At 35.5% G+C, this 11,994-nt stretch overlaps 2 protein-coding genes across 3 annotated transcripts; one reads left to right on the forward strand and one right to left on the reverse strand.

Annotated features, from left to right (window-relative positions):
- Nucleotides 1-885: 885 nt before the first annotated feature.
- LOC111393767 lies at nucleotides 886-2,846 on the reverse strand. 2 transcript variants are annotated; one of them, XM_023019463.1, is made up of 4 exons: nucleotides 2,635-2,846; nucleotides 2,342-2,551; nucleotides 2,059-2,244; nucleotides 886-1,213 (listed from the first exon to the last, which is right to left on the reverse strand). In XM_023019463.1, exons 1-4 carry the CDS (start codon nucleotides 2,644-2,646, stop codon nucleotides 1,160-1,162), a joined length of 462 nt encoding a protein of 153 aa, XP_022875231.1. In that variant the 5' UTR covers nucleotides 2,647-2,846; the 3' UTR covers nucleotides 886-1,159. The 2 variants fall into 2 exon arrangements, with proteins under 2 accessions (XP_022875231.1, XP_022875232.1); XM_023019464.1 differs by having other exon boundaries at nucleotides 2,641-2,840.
- Nucleotides 2,847-9,728: 6,882 nt separating this feature from the next.
- Nucleotides 9,729-11,010, forward strand: LOC111393083. The gene is made up of 3 exons (XM_023018484.1): nucleotides 9,729-9,861; nucleotides 10,018-10,317; nucleotides 10,949-11,010. Exons 1-3 carry the CDS (start codon nucleotides 9,729-9,731, stop codon nucleotides 11,008-11,010), a joined length of 495 nt encoding a protein of 164 aa, XP_022874252.1.
- Nucleotides 11,011-11,994: the final 984 nt, after the last annotated feature.

The raw sequence follows: 11,994 nt of genomic DNA on the forward strand, positions 1-11,994 counted from the left end.
AAAGATATATATATATATATATATATATATATATATATATATATACAATATTTCTTGAACTTAGAAAAGGAGGTTGTACTAGCGTGAATTGGCGAAAGATTTCTTAACTTGTAATGGGTACTCTACCCTGGTTCTTGGTGTCATAATTTGAATTAAGTTTCCGTTTAAAGAATAATGGATTGTCAACGAGTTGAGTCGAAAATCGAGGTTCGGGATCGACTTGAGCTTTTTGAAGATGGGCTTTTTTTGGCCTGCCAAAAAATGGAGGCTCGGCCCGAGCTAGCTCTTTTTTCCCCCCTTCCTGTTGAAGGCAGCTGGCACGCTGCCTAAGTAGCTCAATTTTTTTTTTCTTGAGCCGAGCTGGCTTTACTTTTGCGGGCGGGGCTAAGGGTGGCCCGGGCCCGCGAGCTTATTTGCCATCCCTAGAATAGCACGACTGGAAGCGAGATGAGAAGTTTGGATATGTTCAATAGTGTTCAACTCTCCCTCTAAACCATTATCACTACTAGTATTTGACCTCGTTGGCTTTGAAAGAACCGATTAAGAAGTGGTATTTAGTTGGAGATTTACAAGGCCATTTGAAAACGTAAAGAAAAGCTGTTGGCATGAAAAGTGAGACTAATACATAACATCAAGTGCATAAGATATTTGGACAGATAATGCGGGTGGATGGATACTTCGTCGAAGAAAATTCAATTTTCTTTATATTAGTTCGAGACATTAAATTATATTCATTGAGGTGGATACAATTTATATATTGATTTATAAACTCAATTAAAATCAAACATTAATTTCAATATTACATTCATAACTACTCATCAAATTTCTTTCAATCCGCAACATTCTTTCACTATATGTATTGAACGAGAGAACAAAAAAAGGATGTAAGCATGCAAACATTGTATAATTATAATACGAAACATTAACTTTTTTCACAAGCTTTTTTGGTCCCAAATGCCAATGTTGTTCCCTCAAACAGTTAAAGCAACAGGAATTGTTAATTTTTATCGTTATCACATGATAGTATCTTCTTGGAGCCAACAATTTCTTGCCTAAGCACGCAATAAGAACCATATTAAAAACCACTAATTAATTATATAAATATTTATATAATTTTTTTTGCATATATTTCCTGAATCCCATCAGCTTTTCACCAGTTTCAACAGACACGAGATGGACGCAGGCAGCTTGAAAAGAAACCCCGTGCCTTCTTCTGCGCAGAGAGAAAATAACAAATAATTAGCTCAGTAACTATTATATCTTTGAGTTGCTTGTTTAAAAAGTGACACTATTGAAAGTAATCTTTCGTTTTCAAAATGTTTAAACAAATAAAAAAATTCAATTTTTTAAAGGACTATTACCTTCTTCACTTTGATTTATAAAAGAATATTTATTTTAGAACTTGGTTACTTATAGTAAACTCTTTTAATGTACCTTCTTCACTTATAAGTGTTTGCATGAAAGCAATTATTTGAAAAGTGATTTTCTTGAGAATGAGTTGTTAAAAAGTAAAGAAAATATACTAAAAACATGAAAAATATTTTCTTAGGAAGAATATATCATTGAAAATGAGAACTGAAAAAAAAGAAAGAAAGTGATTTTTAAATAATATCTGGACTATATTTAATCATAAGTTAATAATTTTGTTGTGCATTAGAATCTAACAAAATAAATTATCTATCTGCACAGGAAGCATCGCCACAACTTTCTGCTTTTAGTTATTGAATTTGATACTATAATTAGATATATAAATACAATGGCACAATGAAGATAATGAGATTAATGTAAAAGTTGTGAATTTTTAGCCTAAAAGCAGTTGCTTTGCTTAGGCAAATGCTAAAATATGAGGAAAAAAAGTTAAACATAATGTTTTAGGGAGACAATGGCGGAAGGTCACGTATTAAAACATTAATCTTTAATTCTTTATTACTTCTTTTAGTGATCTTTTTTCTTTGACAATTCTTGTCAAAAATCACATAAAAAAGTAATCTTTAAATCTGGAAATCTTGTATTGCACTAAGTTTTTCACTGTGGGGTGGAGTGGTTCAGAGGGCTTACCCTTTTGGTTTGTGCACGGAGGAGCTCCGGTGAAATCTTGTATAAATCTTCATCCACCGCCTTGGGCGGTGGTCTTGGTGGTGGCGCTGCCGTGACAGGAGATTTCATGTCACTGTCATAATCACACATCATCCATGCTGCTTCTTCCTTTCTCCCTTCTTTTTCTCGAGGATAACCTACTTTTGCCTGCAATATTACCCACACTTATCAGTTATCATTATTCATAAAATAACACAATCAAATATTCATAAGGACAACTAAAATCAGAAAAAGAGTTAATTACTCGGCTGCGGGGAACAACAATCATGGCTGGAGTAACAATATCATTCTCATACAAATCACCGGCGACGTACAAATCCCGGTCTTCATCGGAGTAGCTATTCCTGAAAACCCCAGCTTGTCTTGTAGATTCAAAGCACTGTGTAAATGGAAGACCAGCATTGCAATCCCAGCTACCAAATGCTGGAACATGGCTCCTCCTGAAGTAAAATTCCTACACATCATCAAGAAAAATAAACAAGTTCAAAATCTAACTCATATATTTTTACTGCAAATTGCTTCAAAAAGAGAGCTTACACTTACATCCATTCTTTGTCGATGAAGAGCGTTCAAGAATCTCGGTAAAATATGAGATTGACTTGTGAGAGAGAAGTGTAGAGAATTTGTAATGAACTTTTGTTCTTTCTATCAGTTGTTGCTTTCCAATACGTGGGCATAGGGAATTTAAAGGGGAATGGGAGAAAATTCAATTAAAATGAAGCCGTGTCTTTTCTTTTCTTTGTTTCTTCAGTGGATTAAAAAAGTAGTAAAAGGAATAAAGTGTGAGTAGGTGGTTAGGGTAGGGTAGGATCCAAAGAGACATATCATCCATATACTTCTACTGCAGTGCACAGAAGTAAAAAGAAAGAAATTAAGCAACAAGCCCAGATACCTAAGTTTAAAGAGTAGCAGACAAATAGACAAAGAGGTAAGGTGGGGGGTTAAGGGGGTTAAGGCAAAAGAGGTGTTCTTTGCTTTACCTTTACTTTATCTGGTGGAAATTCTTATATCGCTTTTATGAGAAGGATTCATTGCTTTGTCTCATAAGTGTATATTCCAATGTCATTGTCATGTATATATACACAGTAGAAAGAAATGGAGACGACACGAGATGCACACTGAACTTTATGACAAATATTTACATTTCTCATATTTGAAAAGTCGCATGAACTTTCTCCATTTCTAATCTTGAGTATTTTTCTTCCTTTTTTTTTTTTCTTTTTATATAATAAGATTTTAACTAATATCATGTATAGGATACCAAAAACAAGAAATATGAAAGGTTAATTCGATTTTTTAAAAGTGGGATGTCTCTTATATTCTCTAAGAGATAATAATTGTACGTTTGACAAAGCCTTAATTTTTTTTGAATCCCCGTAGATAAATTTTGAAGGGAAGATTGCACCCATCGTCCCAAATTTTTATCCATTCTTCATTTCTTGACAACACCATTCCCAAACTTTAACTTTCAACCATTCTAAAAAGCCTGTAAATTGACACTAAAGGGCAACTTTGCCAACGTCAGTAAGAGCAAAGGAGGGTTAACATCGGGGAGGACTGCAAACCTCACATTTTGAACATGTACCAAAGTATATAAAATAAATAATAATAAATGATTACGCGAAGCATTCTCTTCATTTCATAGTCACTAATTGCTTTAACAAATCAATTACACTTTTTTGCAAAAATCATATTACTATATTCGACCCACGATACTTTTAAATTTTCCTCATTTAAAAACTTGACATATTTAACCTTTCAAGTGCAATTCAAATTCAATTTTTGTTCAAATATTTATAATATATTAAATATCACATCTAGTGAGGATCATTTTTGAACGATTATATCCTTACTATAATTCAATTATTTTAATAATACATTACTTTTCATTTTTACCTTACTTTTTGTTTTTCAATAAGTATTAATGTCCAATTTCATATTCCCAAAATCATTCATTTACTCAATAATTAACAATTAACAATTAATTTTCTAATTAAAACCCTTCGCCCCTCTTCATTGCCATTGCCTTGCACTTACAAACATGTACATATGTAATTGGTAGGAGTGGTGAATAGGTTTCTCAAATTCATGTACACTTTATATATTTCAAGTCTATTCAATTAATCTATGAACAAATAAATTAGTAAAGTTCGTGCATACTTATTTATTTTCAAATTTATTTATGATAGAAATTATTCTCCAAGTTCATGTACACAACATTTTGTCTAAATCAATTTTCAAAATCACGAGTATATAAATTATTGTTTTTCTATATTCATTAATTCAAATTAGTTAACTTCCATGTTCATGAATGTCTTTGATTGTTCTCTTGAGTATTTGACATAAATGCATTAATCTCTCAACTATTTAAACCCTTTTCATGAATAATTTTGACATTTTACTTATAAACTTTTTTGAAATTTATTTGACGGGCTTTTTCTTTCGAAGATTTTTTTTTTCTGTGGGCAATAATTTGGTTGTATCAACCATAGATATAGCAGATTTTGAAGGAGCTCAACTAAATAAGAAGCAAAAATAGATTGCTGCGTGATGTTTTGCTTGATATTCTAGACTTGTACGCTGGAAAATTGATAGCGATATTAATACAACTATTACCAAGTTTTTATTATTTTTATTTTTTATATTGTAAAATTAAGTGCAATCTATAAGATTTGATATGCTCAAACATTTTCACATTATGACATTACTCAATAAATAAAAAGTTCATTACACAAACACTTCGTATTCACTAATTTTTATATTTACACGTCTTCGAATATTACTTTTATAGTATTTATAAAACATTTCAGAATAACGTACAACGCATGTTTAACTATGACTGGTGGTCTTATATGGCACAATTTTTACCAAAAAAAAAAAAAGAAAAGAAAAGAAAAAGAAAAAGATGATGTAAAAACAAATGGCATTTGTTAAAAGTGTATATTTAATTTCAAATATTGAAAAAGCTTCTCCTCTAAAATTTCCCTTTGAGAAGTGGGAAAAAATATGAACTTATTAATCTAAACATGGATCTGCCCACTGGTTGTAGGATTCCTAAATGGATCTTGCCCATTGGTTCTTGGATCCAGTCCAATCACCTAGATTTGCATAAAACAAGCCATAATCTAATTCCCAAAAAAGTCAAACTTAGATTTCCAGTGAACTGTCTTTGACTTTATAATTGAATAATATCTAATCACCTCTTACGTTGTTGCACACTGTTTGAGTGCTTCACAATGAAAAAACAAATTTGATTGCTTAATACTTATAATATCAAGAAAATTATCCACAATTTCCTAATCAGAGCCACCTTGATCAAGCAAAGAGCCTTTAACACGAGTTACACGAGTAGGAGAAGAAACGAAAGATCTAAAAAGGACTTTACTTGATGTATATAATTTTTTGTACATCAAAGTGTCCCACACTCACATGGGGTGGGATCCACTCAAATAAAATATTCGAGTGGACCCCACCCTATGTGAGTGTATAGATATCTTAGTATTCAAAAAATTATGTACAAGTAGTGTTATCCAACTAGAAAAGGGAGTTACAGAATTTGTGGATAACTGGTTTGGAAAAGTTAGTGAAATCATAACTATATTTTCATTTGCATTATATACTCTTAAGACAAAGCATACTCGTAACATGTTATCACAACTTCTATTTCGATGAAGATGCATGGACAGAAGCGATCAATGACCAAAGTAAAAGTATATATAGGTTTATCCTGCCCAACCCACTTCACATGGGCTTGACATGTCTACATGTTTCGGGTACGGTGATGTTGTGAACCATATCTCACTACTTTAAAAGAGAAGATATAGGAGCTCACGTAAGGCAAAAAATCGAGAGAATAGATGATCCATAAGGAGATAGAAGAAAAGATGCGTGAAGAGGTGGACAAGATTAAGCCATTGTTCAGTTTGTTAAAATTCTAAATTTTAATAGACTTTGATAAAAGCTGATAAAATGTGTAATTAAAAAGTTGATAAAAGTTGTGGGTCCTCAAATGATTTCTCTCCATTTGTTTCGCCTTCGTCAGGTCTTCTATCTTTTCTTGCAAAGTAGTGATCTTATCCTTCAAAACGTAAAATTATCTTAGGTATTTGGACATGTCAAGTATACATGAAGAAGGATGGGCATTATTAAACAAATAAATACGACTTTTACTTGGGCCATCTTATGCGAACCCACGTAGCAATAGTAGCTACGAAATCCACACGAGATTGAATCATTGATAAGTGTGTTTTTGCACACTTATTTAGATCACAAACATGACTGAATAACGAGCAAAATGATTGAATTGTGGCTTAATCTCGTTACATTTGTGAATTTTAGGAAACAACGATAAACATGGTGAAATTCAGGAGAAAAGACGCAAAAAGGACTAAAATGATGCAAAGTGAAAGTTCAGGGACCAAGGTGCAATTATCCAAAAATTGACCCGATGAAAAAATCGAGAAATTGATTAAGCCAATTGCCAATTGATAATACCTTGGGATGATTGAATGAAAAGAATGAAGAAAAGATGCCAAGAAGTGAAGTGTTTAAGTGGGAGGACCAAAATGCACAACTTCCATAGTTGGTAGCACTATGCGACCCCTCTATGCGGTCATATAGAGGCATACCGAAGCTTAATGGTCACAATATTTTTACTCTATGCGACTGCATAGAGTTGCTCTCTGCGGCCGCATAAAACAATTTTCGGCTAAAATATCAATTTTCTTTTTCCGTCGAAACTCTTATGGAAACAATATTTTTAGGGTCTTATAAATACAAAAACTCGACCAGAACGAGGGGACGCCGTTTTGACAAGTTTTTGAGATATTTTGAAGGAGAAACGAAGAGAGAACAAGAGGACAATATCGCGCCAAGTGAAGATTCGATTGAAGATTGATTCGGGTGATGACGTTTCTTCAAATATTTTTATGTTTTCTTCTTTTTAGCATGTTAGGCTAGATTTATCATCACTAGGAGATCAATGAACCTTGTAATACTACATTTGATTGTTGTTTTGGATTTTTGACGTATTTAAACGCAAGTTCCTAATTTGATTGATTTATTACATTTTTATTTTCATATGATTATTGCGCACGTAATTATATGATAGTGGTGACCTGTTTTATGCATTCGAAAGAAGGAAAATAGGTTCGACATAGTATAAATCATCATAGGGTCCGATAGGGGATAGAAATATACCTCTATGCTTTGTGTGAATCATTAGATATTCGTGAATTTATAATGCATGTCAATATGTTAGTATTCGTCATAAAAATATAGTTGAATCATATATTGGGATATGTTTGGCATTACTCGAGAGAGATTGCTAAATTAAAATAGGAATATTGATTCATCTTTTGTGGAATTGTGTGTCAAAGTTGCACAATTGACAATTGAACGGGTATTGCTTGGGGATTCGTGATTCTAGTACGTTAGTATACTCATTAATTCCATAAATTTGAGCTAAATTGCATCTAAGTTATTTTGTATTTAGTATAATTTTTCATTCATGCTTGCATCAAAGTTTACATCTTTTTTTAGTTAAAGCGTAAAACATCAATTTGAATCTCGTGTTTCGGTTAAGGTCATAATAGATTAATTTGAACTAATTCAATCCTTGTGGGATCGATACTTGGATTCTATAGTCCATTTTACTACTTGTTAACGAACTGTACACTTGTGATGGATTTTAAATCGGAATAAATAATTTCGTGAACAAGTTTTTGGCGCCGTTGTCGGGGATTGAAATTTAGTTTTAATTTTATCTTTTGTGACACTCACTTGAACTTATCTAGATTATTGGTAGTTAGCTTATTAGGTTTGGTTTATTATTACTTCAATTTAATTTTGTGTTAATTTTGCTATCTCGGGGCTTATATGCAAGGAGCACCTAATCAAGACTTGGTTCCCATAGATCCAGAGATCGAACGCACATTCCGTCACAGGTAAAGAGAAGCAAGAGCGGCACAACAAATGGCTAACTAGCAAAATCGACCGGTAATTCCACTCAACGAAGGCATGACAGCTGAAGATGATGGGAATATAGTACTCGGGGACTTCATGGCTCCGTTGGCGGTCCAAAGTCAATCTAGCATTGTGTATCCTCCATTTGGGCAACCGAATTTTCAGCTGAAAACAAATGTGATTCAACTATTTCAGAATGGACATCAATACCACGGGATGGCTAGTGAAAATCCACATACACATATATCCCGATTTCTGGATATGTGCCAACACTTTAGGTATCAGGGTATCTCGGACGATGCTATAAGACTGCAGTTGTTTCCACACACCTTACGGGATAAAGCAATTGAATGGCTAGATTCACTTCCCGTCGCAAGTATCACCACTTGGAACGAGCTAGCCCACAAATTCTGCACCAAGTTCTTCTCGCCAGCTAAGGTAGCCAAAATGCGGCATGATATCTCTATATTCAACGAATGTGAGTCCGAATCATTTGAAGAGGCATGGAATCATTTCAAAAATATGTTAAGGAAGTGTCCGCAACATAGCTATGACAAGAAGACACAGATCCGATTTTTCTACACTGGACTACTCCAATCCTTCAAGAGCATGGTAGATTCATCATCTGACGGGTCTATCTCCACAAGAACAATTGATGGAGCATGAGAGCTATTTGAGAGAATGGCTACAACTTTAACCATGTGGTCTACAGATCGAGTGGTTCAGAAGAGAACGCCGGGGGTTTATGAAGTAGATACTTACTCAGCATTGTCTGCAAAGATAGACTCTTTGTTCCATAAGGTTGAGAGCATTTCATAGACCGCCACTACAAAACAAGTCAAGAAGCCAAGCTGTGAAGAATGTGGAGCAGACCATAGCATTGTTAATTGTCCAACTCTTGCATAGGGGGTCAAACATGCATATTTTGTGCAATGGGGTCGACGCCAACAGAACAACCCACATTCGAAAACCTTCAATCAGGCCTAGAGAAAACACCCAAACTTCTCATGGAGTAATCCGAATCAAAACAGACCACAAGGTCAATATCAGCAGCAGGATAAAAAGCCACCATTGGAAGAGATGTTCAAGAAGTTCATGGCAACAACCAATTAGTATATGGAAGCCAACAACCAGTTTATGCGAAAGACAGATATAACTCTTCAAGACCAAAGTGCAGCAATAAAAAATTTAGAGACACAAATGGGACAGATGACAATCTCCATGACGAGTAGAGCACCAGAAAACTTACCCAGCAACACTGAAATCAACCCCAAGGAGCACGCAAAGGCTATAACAACCAGAAGTGGAGTACAACTACCGAAGATACATGTAAAAAGATCGGTAGTAGCAAGGAATCAACACCAACATCAGATGATGAGATTGTGGAACAGACTAAACAAACAACAGGGGATGTTGCCAAGAAAAATTCCAATACATTACGGGATACAGTTATCAATCCCATCAACCCTCATGAACCACCTATTCCATTCTCGCAGAGGTTGAAAAAGCACAAATTGGATCAGCAATATAGTAAGTTTCTTGAAATTTTCAAGAAATTACACATCAATATCCCATTTGCTAAAGCACTTGTTCAGATGCCGAGTTATGCGAAATTCTTGAAGGATATCCTCTCCAACAAGCGAAAGATAGAAGAAAATGAAACAGTGATGCTAATTGAGGAATGCAGTGCTAGAATCCAGAGAAAGCTGCCTCCAAAACTAAAGGATCCAGTGAGTTTTACTGTACCTTACACTATTGGGAATTGTCATTTTGATAAAGCGTTGTGTGATTTAAGTACAAGTATTAATTTAATGCCTCTTTCTGTTTTCAGAAAACTCGGTTTAGGAGAAGCTAAAGCCACAACAGTTACATTACAGTTAGCAAATCAATCATTTACACATCCAAGAGGGATCATTGAAGACGTGTTGGTAAAAGTGGAGAAGTTCATATTTCCAGTCGATTTTCTCATCTTAGACGTGGAGGAAGATAAGGACGTTCCACTCATATTGGGGCGACCTTTCTTAGCTACTAGAAGAGCGATTGTCAATGTTCAGAAAGGGCAGCTTATATTGAGGCTTGGCGAAGAGCAAATCTCTTTCAACGTATTCAAGGCAATGAAATTTCCTACTGAGTCAGACGGCTGTTTCCAGATTGATGTAATTGACAGAATAATTCAAGATACATTTCGGCCACATCATCCTTCTAATACATACGAGGCGTGTATTGCACATTCTCAATCTACTCACACTGATTCAAGTGAGATTGAAACATGTGCACGATTTTTGGAAACTAATCCACCATACATACGCAGACGTTACTTTGAAGAGCTGGGAACTAGGACTACAAAATCAGTGTCATCTATTTAGCAACCTCCCAAATTGGAACTCAAGCAATTACCACCACACTTTCGATATGCTTACTTGGGGAAATCTTCTACACTTTCGGTTATTATTTTGAGTACTGTCAGTGAAGTGGAGGAAGAGAAACTACTTCGGGTGCTAAGGGAGAATAAAACAGCCATTGGATGGTCTATTGCAGATATCAAGGGGATCAGCCCGTCGCTGTGCATGTACAAAATACTCATGGAGGAAAAATTCAAACCAAGCATTGATGGTCAGCGGAGATTGAATCCACACATGAAGAAAGTGGTTAGGGCTGAGATATTGAAGTTGCTCGACGCAGGCATCATCTATCCAATATCAGATAGTGCATAGATCAGTGCAGTACAAGTTGTTCCCAAAAGAAAGAGGGTATCACAGTGACAGAAAATGAGAAAAATGAGTTGATTCCTACATGGATAGTGACTGGATGGAGAGTTTGCATTGATTACTGCAAACTAAATGCTGCTACTCGAAAGGATCACTTTCCACTATCGTTCATTGATCAGATGCTGGAGAGACTAGCAGGGCACTCGCATTACTGTTTTCTGGATGGGTACTACGGGTATAGTCAGATTCCAGTAGCACCTGACGATCAGGAGAAGACAACTTTCACTTGCCCCTAGGTACCTTTGCATACCGTAGGATGTCGTTTGGTTTATGCAACGCTCCTGCAACTTTTCAGCGCTGCATGATGGCTATCTTCTCAGATATGATTGAGAAATTCATCGAGGTATTCATGGATAACTTCTCAGTGTTCGGGTTTTCGTTTGATGAGTGTTTGGAGCATTTGAGCCTTGTGCTACAGCGGTGTACAAAGACTAACTTGGTATTGAATTGGGAGAAATGCCACTCTATGGTACAGGAAGGCATCGTGCTAGGACACAGAACCTCAGCAAAGGGTATTGAAGTGGACAGAGTAAAGATTCAGGTGATCGAGAAATTACCACCACCTACATCAGTGAAAGGTGTTCGTAGTTTCCTCGGGCATGCCGATTTCTATAGAAGGTTCATCAAGGATTTCTTAATGATTACTAAACCATTGTACTGTTTGTTGATGAATGAATCCATATTTGAGTTCACGGATGAGTGTCTGCTAGCTTTTAACACCTTGAAGGAGAAGTTGATTTCAGCACTCGTGATCATCACATCGGATTGGAATTTGTCATTTGAATTAATGTGCGACGCCAGTGATTTTGCTATTGGGGCCGTCTTGGGACAACGAAGAAATAAGATATTTCACATGATTTACTATGCAAGCAAGACCTTGAACGACGCTCAACTAAATTATGCCACTACAGAGAAAGAGCTCCTTGCCGTAGTCTACGCCTTTGACAAATTTCGATCATACCTTGTGGAGTCAAAGGTCGTCATTTACACAGATCACGTTGCTATCAAGTACTTAATGAAAAAGAAGGATGCAAAGCCACGTCTCATTCGTTGGATATTGTTGCTTCAAGAGTTTCACTTGGAAATCAGGGATAAGAAGGGCAGTAAAAACGTGGTGGCAGACCACTTGTCTCGACTCGAGACCACTAAACAGACAGAGAGTGGA

Source organism: Olea europaea, chromosome 4, assembly GCF_002742605.1.
Source record: "Olea europaea var. sylvestris chromosome 4, O_europaea_v1, whole genome shotgun sequence".
Taxonomy (NCBI): domain Eukaryota; kingdom Viridiplantae; phylum Streptophyta; class Magnoliopsida; order Lamiales; family Oleaceae; genus Olea; species Olea europaea.

Coding starts and splice junctions, on each gene's coding strand:
- LOC111393767 (XM_023019463.1), bottom strand. Junction 2,245..2,341: donor TTGTTGTTCCCCGCAGCCGA/GTAATTAACTCT, acceptor GTAATATTGCAG/GCAAAAGTAGGTTATCCTCG. Junction 1,214..2,058: donor TCCGTGCACAAACCAAAAGG/GTAAGCCCTCTG, acceptor CTCTCTGCGCAG/AAGAAGGCACGGGGTTTCTT.
- LOC111393083 (XM_023018484.1), top strand. CDS start 9,729: ATGCTAATTGAGGAATGCAGTGCTAGAATCCAGAGAAAGCTGCCTCCA. Junction 9,862..10,017: donor GTTGTGTGATTTAAGTACAA/GTATTAATTTAA, acceptor TCATATTTCCAG/TCGATTTTCTCATCTTAGAC. Junction 10,318..10,948: donor ATCTACTCACACTGATTCAA/GTGAGATTGAAA, acceptor TTCATTGATCAG/ATGCTGGAGAGACTAGCAGG.